Source organism: Cavia porcellus, unplaced genomic scaffold (genome assembly GCF_034190915.1).
Source record: "Cavia porcellus strain 051 isolate PalLab524CR breed Dunkin Hartley unplaced genomic scaffold, mCavPor4.1 scaffold_7, whole genome shotgun sequence".
Lineage (NCBI taxonomy): Eukaryota > Metazoa > Chordata > Mammalia > Rodentia > Caviidae > Cavia > Cavia porcellus.
The window spans coordinates 21,489,040-21,498,530 of NW_026947490.1; the positions used below are offsets into that span (position 1 = coordinate 21,489,040).

The 9,491-nt window shown below is 49.0% G+C and overlaps 2 protein-coding genes across 4 annotated transcripts; one reads left to right on the forward strand and one right to left on the reverse strand.

The window, feature by feature from the left end:
• Positions 1-313: 313 nt before the first annotated feature.
• Positions 314-6,446, reverse strand: Prr19 (proline rich 19). Of its 3 annotated transcripts, none has more exons than XM_013146843.3 (3): positions 6,317-6,446; positions 2,622-3,246; positions 314-2,533 (listed from the first exon to the last, which is right to left on the reverse strand). In XM_013146843.3, the coding sequence occupies exons 2-3, from the start codon at positions 3,238-3,240 to the stop codon at positions 2,067-2,069; spliced, it is 1,086 nt and encodes a 361-aa protein (XP_013002297.1). In that variant the 5' UTR covers positions 3,241-3,246; positions 6,317-6,446; the 3' UTR covers positions 314-2,066. The 3 variants fall into 3 exon arrangements, with proteins under 3 accessions (XP_013002297.1, XP_063108315.1, XP_063108316.1); XM_063252245.1 differs by lacking the exon at positions 6,317-6,446 and adding an exon at positions 4,053-4,925; XM_063252246.1 differs by lacking the exon at positions 6,317-6,446 and adding an exon at positions 4,049-4,925.
• A 15-nt stretch (positions 6,447-6,461) lies between these two features.
• Pafah1b3 (platelet activating factor acetylhydrolase 1b catalytic subunit 3) lies at positions 6,462-8,884 on the forward strand. The gene is made up of 6 exons (XM_005001298.4): positions 6,462-6,553; positions 6,722-6,815; positions 7,035-7,124; positions 7,735-7,851; positions 7,930-8,052; positions 8,567-8,884. Exons 2-6 carry the CDS (start codon positions 6,738-6,740, stop codon positions 8,852-8,854), a joined length of 696 nt encoding a protein of 231 aa, XP_005001355.1. The 5' UTR covers positions 6,462-6,553; positions 6,722-6,737; the 3' UTR covers positions 8,855-8,884.
• Positions 8,885-9,491: the final 607 nt, after the last annotated feature.

The window sequence follows — 9,491 nt, forward strand, 5'->3', positions numbered from 1 at the left end:
ATGATGCCAGGCTTTATCTTTATTATTCTTTAAAAATCTATTTTATTTTATTTTATTTTATTTTTATTTTATTGTCTGTTTAAGACAGGGTTTCACTATGCAGTTCAAAGTGGCCTTGAGTGGGCCAACGATTTAGCTCAGTGGCATAAGTGCCTGCCTAGCAAGCATGTCACCATGAGTTCAATCCCTGGCACCAAAGGGGGGGGGCTTGAGCTCACTCTGTAGCACAGGCTGGTCACAAACATGCTACAATCCTCCTGCCTCAACCTCCCAAAGGTGCTAAGTAGTAAATAAATAAATGGTATTACAGGCATGCACCACCACAACCAGCTCCATTTTATTTTAAAGGAAAAAAAAGAAAAATACAAAATTTCACAGCACATCAATCAGGGGGCAACAATGGTACATGTATCATGCATTGTCATCTGCAAATCACCTCAGAGCACAAGACATCTGCATTCAATTGTATGTACAACACCAGCACATCATTCTCTTCAGTAAACTCAGAGAAAACAGTAGTATAAATTATTTTTACATACTTATATATATACATATATGTGTTATTTTTATTATATATTAAAAGTTTATTTATTTAGTTTGAAATAAGGACTGACTGTTTTGCCCAGACAGGTCTCAAATTCCTGGGCTCAATTGATCCTCCTGCCTTAGTCTCCCAGAGTGCTGGGATTACAGTTGTGTGCCACCACTCCTGACTTTAAAATGGTATTCTGAAACCAGGTGTTAAGACATACTGCCTGTAATCCCAGCACTCAGAAGGCAGAGATCAGAGATCAAAATTTCAAGCCCAGTCCCAACAATTTAGCAAGACCCTGTCTCAAAACTGAAGAGTAATTGGGTGTGGTAACACACAACGCTTGGAAGGCTGAGGCAGGACTCCTGCAAGTACAAAGCCGGCCTGGATTCCATAGTAAATTCAAGGCCAACCTGAACTACACTGTGAAACTCTGTCTCAAAAAAACAAAGAAACAAATAATAATAATTTAAAAAGAAAAACTTTTTTAACCAGGCAGCTGAACTTGGTAACAAAAATGAAGGCTGGGGGCTGGGGATTTAGCTCAAGTGCATAAGGGCCTGCCTTGCAAGCAGGCAGTCGTGAGTCCGATCCCTGGTACCGATTTAAAAAAAAAAAAAAAAAAAAGACTGAAAAAAAAAAGAAGACTGTAGTATGTTTGAAGCTATTTATATTTTAGGTGGGAGAAAATGTCTGTGGGCTAAATTCAGCCCTGATCTGCCACTCGTACCTGATCATGTAATTTACTCTGTTCCCTGTGATCCCAGACCAGGAGCTCTTCAAAGGGAAACCAAATGGACTGACTAGGTTCCAGAGTGATCTAAGTACAGGAGCTAAATAAAAATAGTCATGCCCTTCTCAACCCCTCCATCTCTGCCCTCTTGCAGGTCCTGCCATGTTCTCTTTGCTGTAAATGTTCCTTCTTTCCCACCAACTACCAAGTTTCTACCAATCTTTAAAAATACAAGCCAGGAATGGGTATATGCTTGTAATCCTAGCACTTGGAAGGTTTAGACAGGAGGCTCACTGTGAGTTCCAGGCCATCCTGGACTATATAGCAAACCCTGTCTCAAACAAAAATAAAAACAATTTAAAGTACAGGACCTGTGCCTGCTCTTCTATGCAGCTGTATCTTGTTTCTTGGACTCCCTAGCCTCTGCATCTTTCTCCCAGAAGCAGCTGGGAGCTGGGATTCCCCCACCACTAGACTAGGTGTCTCCTAAGGGCCCGGGTTCACTCAGTCTCGGCCCCTGTATGGCTAAAGCTCAGTGTCAGACATCTAGCTGGCCAATGTGGGTGGATGTGTTGGACTAACTGAGGTCCCAAGTTTCAACATCCTATTGGCCCCTCTGGCCCCAGGAAGGGAACAAGTGATAGTGCCTTGTCCTTCATTTTGGTCTTAGAACTCAGAGCTAATGAAAGGTACTTTCCTGGGTCATCTAACTCACTGAAAACCAAAAGGACCAAGGAAAAAGAAATTTATTGAGGTGACTGGGTATGAGGATACCCTGCCCCAGACACAGCCTCAGCCCCCTCAGTACAGTCTCATGGGTGGAAAGGACCAGGCTTCTGGACTGCTCTGAGCTACTACCCAGGAGAGACTGGGCAGTGGGGCAGGGGAGCTGGGGCTCCAGTCCAGGTCAGAAGTTCGGGGCAACAAAGGTGATGGGTAAGGCAGGGGCTGAGGTTGGCTGACACACCAGTGGCGCGGAGGAGGTGGTGTGCCTACAAGCCAAATGCTTTTTAGTAGGTCAAAGGCTGTGGGGGGACCCCATGCTGCCCCAGAAGGTGAAGGCAACAAGGACAAAGAGGGTGGCCAAGGACCTCTTGGTGGCGCCAGGTTCATCCTGTGTGAAGTGGGAGTGCTGGACGTATGAGGCACAGTAAAGCAGTCCTTTGTCCCCTGTTGCTTCCTCTGCCTCCCTTCTCTTGGGGCCTGTTCAGGCCTGTTGATCCAGGTAGGTGTCATTCTTTGTCTCTCAGGAACCTCAGATTTGGTTCCTGGCACACAGGAAAAAAGTATGTGGGACAGGTGGGCTAGAGCAGAGAAGGGAAAGGAGGAAATAGGGCAGGAGGCAGGCTTGCTCACCTGGCAATGGCGACTGGCAGCCTTGGAGCACCAGGGCAAGATCAGGCACACAGCCATGGAGGGCCTGTAAGGTTCCTATGATGGCATTCCTGGCTTCCTGCACCAGGTTCCTCCCGGGGAAGGCCTCTGGCAAAATCAGTTGGCATTGCAGCTCTCCTAGAAGTTGCCCCAAGCCAGGGAGTTCTGGAGAATTAGGTGGGCCTGGGCCTGAGCCCCCAGGAACCTGGTTCTCCTTGCCCCTTGACTGTAAGACTGGCTCTTGAATCCTGGGTGGGCTAGAGGAAGGCTTAGTGGGGAGCCGGGGAGTGCTTAGCTCCAGGGACCCACTGTCAAGCAGCCGGGCCACATCCAGGGATTTCACCTCATGGTTGAAAAGACCCCGGTGCTCCCGGCTCAGCCGGCCCTGGGTTATGACCACAAGCTTGGAGGCAGCAGGGACCACAGGATCTTGGAGGGCAACAGGTAGGTCCTGCCTGGACATAGGAGGATCCTGATGGGCCAGTGGCCGGCGGCTGCCCACCAGGGCTTCATTCCGCTCTCGCCTAGTCTTCCGACGACGTACACGGCTAGGTTTCTCAGGCTGCTGGCAAGGCTGACGGGCTGGCCTCCAGGGGTCCATTGTGTCCTGGAAGAAAAAGGGACAGTGGTCATCAGATGTAGAAAAATCAGGAAAGCAACAAACTGAGAAGAGAGCTGGGCATAGTGGCGCACGCCTGTAATCCCAGCACTCAAGAGGCTGAGGCAAGAGGATGGTTGGGAGCTCAAGACCAGGCTGGGCTAGAAAGTGAGCTCAAGGCCAGCCTGAACTGCATAGCGAGATCTTGTATCAAAAGTGAAAAAAAAGACAGAGAAAGATTAGAGATAGTTAAGGTGAGGTGTAAACACAATTTTTAAAAATATTTATTTATTTAACTGGTTGTGATACTGGAAACAACTAGAAAGAGGGAAGTAGGCAAATAGATGGAGGATGGGGCTGGGGATTTAGCTCAGTGGCATAAGCGCCTGCCTTGCAAGCAGGCAGTCGTGAGTTCGATCCCTGGTACCAATGAAAAGGAAAAAGACAAAAAAAAAAAAAAAAAAAAAGATGGAGGATGGGATATGAATCATGGGATTCATCTGATTTAGGGGACCAGCCTGGGACTTTAGACCTAGGAGAAATGCAGGAGCAGAGAACTTACAGGAAGATGCAAAAAGAGAAGTGAGATGGTAGAGAAAGAGCTGTGAGAGAATCTGAGAGGATGAGAAAACCTCGGGAGGACAGAAATAAAGACAGAAGACAAGACACTGGTCATGAGGGAAGGCCTAGAGCAGGAGACAGTCTGGGGCAGTTGAGGTAGGGCATTGGGCGCTGAATTAAAGGGGTGAGGTATGGTAGGTGGGGGCTGGGTATCTGAGCCTCTTCAGTCCCAAGGACCCGGCACACTCACTTACTCCACGTGGGTGTGGGAAGCAATGGCTTTTTTTCCGCGACTACGCTAGCCTCGAAGCTGCTGGGCGCTCTCGCCAGGAGGTGGGCGCGCTATACGCATGCGCACTACACGCATGCGCATGCCCCCGCCACGCCCTTTGACTTGCACGTTCTGAACAGAGGCGCGAGGTCCCCAGAGTGCCGGTTATAGCTCTACCCTTTCCAGTCTCTTGACCTTGGCACTACCTGTCCACCAATTGGCTGTGAAGTCTCCTAGGCCCGCCTCCTCCTTGAATGCTGATTGGTTTAAAAGGTTATTGGCGCACTGCCTGGAGATAAGAGATGAGGCTCGAAGTGGAGCACAGTGCAGACTTACCTTATCTCCAACCATGGACTTCATTCCTGGAGAATCATTATTACTTTAGTCTCTATTCAGAGCTAGCCTCTGGAGCTAGACTACCCAAGTTCAAAGCTTGGGCATAGTTGAGCCCTGTGACTTCTGGAAAAGTTAGTGACTGTTCAGGGCTTCCATTTCCTGATCTGTAAAATGGGGTTAGTAATAGTCCATCCTTCATACGGTTACTAAAAGAATGGAATGAATCTATACAACTGTCTTGAAACAGTGCCTGATGAATGAGTGAATGCTTGGAAGCTTTGTTTTTCACTTAAACTTTGCTTCAAAAACTACACCTCTGCCTCTCCAATTTACCTGTCTACATTTACCCCTTCAAATCTTAACATTAAGTTATAAGGCAATCATCCTGGTACAAGCCTGTAACCCCAGCACGCTGGAGACTGAGGCAAGAGGATCAAAAGTTCAAACTGGGAAATTTAGAGTGACCCTGTGTCCAAAAACTTTTTTTTAAATTTATTTTTTGAGACAAGGCCTCACTATGTAGTTCAGGCTAGCCTTGAAATCAGTAAGTAGCTCATGCTGGCCTCGAACTCACAGCAATCCTCCTGCCTCGGCCTCCTGAGTGCTGGAATTACAGGTGTGTGCCACCAATCCAGCCAAAAAAAATTTTTTTAAAGCAGAAGGAGGCTGGGAACGTGGGTCAGTGGCAGAACTCCTGTAGTTTTGATCCGTATTACCACACACATACACATGCATTCTCCCTCCTTTCCAAGAGGTTCCCTGTATCTTTTCTCAATCACAATTCTGATCTCTCAACTCTGAATCTGTCTCCCACAACACATGGATAAGGCCAGCACCCTACTCATTCACTTAATATTCATTCGGCAAATACTGTACTTGTTGAGCACCCACCCATGTGCTTTGGCCAGTTCCAGGGAAGTGGATTGAGACAAAACATAAATACAGTAAGTAAGATTCAACTCTATGCCCCAGGTCCAATCTATCCAGAGGGATGAATACAGAGGAAGGTATGACCTGAAGATGGAGTTACAAGAAAATGACCAGGACATTTAGAGGCAAATGAGACCTTCATCTTGTCCTTCAGAACAAAATTAATTTGGAGTCTGAGATTAATTTGAAGCCAGAGCAGAAGAGGTGCTACTCTAGGTGGCCTTGACCTTTAATGTGAATTTCAGGACCTAGACACCCAGTTGAAGTTGTTGGGTGCAGCAGGGAGCAGAGGCCTCAGATCTGCAAGATGATCTGTTGGAGGGGTGCCAGGCTATCTAGATCTGGGCTCTAGAGACATCTCTAGTTTCCTTTCTCTTTCTTCAACTTTTTCTACTTTCCATGCAAGCCCTATGGTATCTTGAATGGACAAATACGTACTTTTGATTTTACGTCATTAAAAAAAAAAGACCCTGAACCACACATGGTGGCATTGGCCCATAATTTAGTACTCTGGAAGGCTAAGGCGGGATCACAAGTTTGAGCCCAGCCTATTCAATTTAACGAGACCCTGTCTCAAAAAAGGCAAGGGATGTCAGTGAGAAAAGGTCCTGGGTTCATTCTCCAGTATTATAACAGTAACAAGCTGGTGCTTCAAGGAGAGGAAGCCCACGAACAGATAGCTTCCCTATACCACTGGCGCCACCTTAGAGTGCCTCCTTCAAAACAGGTCTCTAATTGTTACATTTTGCCATCTTCCTTTTCTGTCCCCCATACCAATAGAAAATGGGAGAGTCCTCTCCTGACCAGGTGCCTACGAGCCACCCCTCAAGGGATCCAAGAATGAACTCACCCACTAGCTCCCTCCACCCCCACCACCACGTGTATCGGGCACACCCTCACAGTAGGGGGTCCCGTCCACCGTTTTCTCTCCCTACAGCAAATTATTTTTTCCTCCAAAGAACAGCGCTAGATTTTCCCTACCCACTCTCGGCTTTTCAGGTAGATGAGTCCTCCCCGTAACGCCACTGGGTGGTTTGCTCCTCCTCCCCCGCCACGGGCGCTGGATGGTGTCGCCTGCCCCGCCTCCAGTCCGGGGCGAGCTAGCCGTCGCAGCCGGAGAGCCTAAGGCCAGGGCGGGAAGTGCCAGACGAGCCCACTGCGCGGCCTCCTTGGGGGAGGACAGTGTTCTCAACGATTCCCCCTCCCTCCTAAGCTAAGGTTTCTGCCTGTGGAGGTTGGGGGGGGGGTGCCCTAGGTCGGCCTTCGCCCTTCGGGAGAGTGGGCGCGCCGGGACGGTCCATTGTTGTCCGGAAGGGTAGGAGTGGGCGTGGCGGAGCCTCCGCCTGCGGGATCACTCTCCAGCGGACCACACTAACTGTTCCGCAGGAGCTGCAGCACCAAGATGAGCGAAAAGGAGAATCCAGCCAGCAAGCCCACTCCGGTGCAAGACCAGCAGGGCGACGGGCGATGGATGTCTCTGGTAGGCGATCACGCCCGGTGTACTCAAAGAGGTCGGCTCCGGGGGAGGGGGGGAGAGAGGTGCGCGGAGGGTGGGGGTGGTACGAGATGCGTAATTCTCATGGCCTATCCGGGAAGCTCAGGGCAATTGGGATAGTACTGCCTGACAAAGCAAGACAGCAGGGGGCACGGAGCGTGCGTGCCATTAACTGTCACACACTCCCTTCGTGCGTTCCCACAGCACCATCGATTCGTGGCCGACAGCAAAGACAAGGAACCCGAAGTCGTCTTCATTGGGGACTCCTTGGTCCAACTAATGCACCAGTGCGAGGTGAGACCCATCCCCTTCTGCTTTACCAGGCTTGTGTCCTGAGTGACACGAATGGCTGAGAACACTGGCCTGACTAGATGTGGGGTACTCGAAATGGCCTGAGGCAGCTGTGCACGGAGAATCTCCCTAAGTGGAATAATCTGCTGACAAGGAAGTGTGTACCCAGAGTTTGTCAGGCTTAAAATGAAGCTTTTTTCCAAGAAGATTGCCTAGGGTGAGGCTCTTTATTGTTTGCTTAAAGTAGAGCAACAGCCCTATTGGGTTTATGCAAAGCAAAAGTCAACTGTAATGGTGCTCCACAGGGGAGGCCCAGTCATGTCTTTCCAACGTTAAACCATAAAGGTTTTTTATCAAAATAAAATTCAGCCACAGTGTTATTGGCTATGTGTGGCTCAAGCAGACTGATTTCCATAAAATGAACCTTGCTTCTAGTTAATGAGACTAATAGGTTACCATTAAGAGGTTACAAGGTACTGGGATTTGTCAAAGTGAGATTTAACCAGACTGCTTCTATAAAGCAAGGCTTTTTCATAATGGCATTTGATTAAAGCCTGGATAGGGGGTGGTGGGCCATGCTGAGGATGCTCGTGCCCATACATTTTACCCACAGATCTGGCGAGAGCTCTTTTCTCCTTTGCACGCGCTTAACTTTGGCATTGGTGGTGACAGTACACAGCATGTACTGTGGCGGCTAGAGAATGGGGAGCTAGAACACATCCGGCCCAAGGTGAGTGAAACTTGAGTAGGAAGCTAAAGCACCTTTTGCCAGTCACCTCACCACTGCATTGTGCCCCTCTTTCCACAGATTGTGGTGGTCTGGGTGGGCACCAACAACCATGACCACACACCAGAGCAGGTGACTGGTGGCATCAAGGCCATTGTACAACTGGTGAACCAGCGGCAGCCCCAGGCTCGGGTCGTGGTGCTGGTGAGAGGCTGGGAAACTTGGAAGGGAAGAATGGCAGTGGTCAGGGACCTCCTAGATGTCACCCAGCTGACACAATTCTTGGCAACATGCAGTAGTTTGCTACACCCATAAGAGTAGCAGTAATGGAAGACATGTTCAGGGGCCAGATAACCCCTTTTGCCCAAGGAACTGCTCGATTCTGCAAGTGTTAAACCTTCACTGCCCAAAAGGGTGTAGGCAAAAGTTGTCAGGCATTTGTAGAGTGTATGTATTTAGGCTGGGACATTTCCTCCTTTGAATGGGGCACTGCCATGTCAACATTTTTATGAGTGATACTTGGAAAAGTATCACTGGCTGGCACTCAGTTCTTGCTGATTGGATGGAAGGATGTGGTATGGGGAACTACCCTTCTGCCTTCTCTACTTTTCCATCCATAGTGTATTTTGCGGGTAGAAACCTTACAGTGAGCAATGGACAGGTAACAGAGTAGCCAGAAACTGGTAGACATCTTAAGACTCTTCATGTTGCTCCTCAGGGCCTGCTTCCAAGGGGTCAGCACCCAAACCCACTTCGGGAGAAGAACCGAAAGGTAAACGAGCTGGTACGGGCAGCATTGGCAGGCCACCCACGGGCCCACTTCCTGGATGCTGACCCTGGCTTTGTGCACTCTGATGGTACCATAAGCCATCATGACATGTATGATTATCTTCACCTGAGCCGCCTGGGATACACACCTGTCTGCCGGGCCCTGCACTCACTGCTTCTGAGTCTGCTTGCCCAAGACCAGGGCCAGAATGCCCCTCTGCCAGAGTCCACATCCTAACCTTCCCACATTAAATTCTCCTTCCCCAGTCTTCTGTTTCCTGCTTTATGGCTTAGCCTCACCCTGATATGGGACCTTATAGAGTACTTCTATTTCTTCATGACAGGTATCATTAGTCTAGCAAGACACTTTGGTTCTTGGATACAAACGAATTTCCACTACCACAGTAGTGTCCTTTGGGCAGATGCTAACAATCAAGAAACACTGGGTGAAATCAGTTTGCCATCATTACCTTGTTAGGTAAGAATTTGGAAACATACTCAAAAAAATACAGAGCTGTTTCTCCATTCTACACATTATCCTGGTTGGAACTTGCCTTAGCTTAGATGCCACTTCCTGTGGAGGTTTCCAGGCCCTTCCACCCCCATTGGTGGTCTCTGCACTGGATGCAGTTCTCAGGAGGGCATGATTATCCAGAAGCTGAGAGGGAGGGGTGAACATCTAGAAGCTTCAGTGCCAATTCAGGCCACATGGGGGCAGCAGGGGTTATTCAGGATGGCTTAGTATTCTGGGTGGACTGGCCTCAAGTGCTGCCTCTGGGATAGGACCTCTTGGGACCTGTAGAGTAAAACTGATTCCAGGACAGATAAAGGTGAGCTGCCTTTCTCAGACCACTAGGTTGCCTCAGGCCTTCCCC

Coding starts and splice junctions, on each gene's coding strand:
- Prr19 (XM_013146843.3), bottom strand. CDS start 3,240: ATGGACCCCTGGAGGCCAGCCCGTCAGCCTTGCCAGCAGCCTGAGAAA. Junction 2,534..2,621: donor CTGCCAGTCGCCATTGCCAG/GTGAGCAAGCCT, acceptor CCTGTGTGCCAG/GAACCAAATCTGAGGTTCCT.
- Pafah1b3 (XM_005001298.4), top strand. CDS start 6,738: ATGAGCGAAAAGGAGAATCCAGCCAGCAAGCCCACTCCGGTGCAAGAC. Junction 7,125..7,734: donor AACTAATGCACCAGTGCGAG/GTGAGACCCATC, acceptor TTTTACCCACAG/ATCTGGCGAGAGCTCTTTTC. Junction 8,053..8,566: donor AGGCTCGGGTCGTGGTGCTG/GTGAGAGGCTGG, acceptor GTTGCTCCTCAG/GGCCTGCTTCCAAGGGGTCA.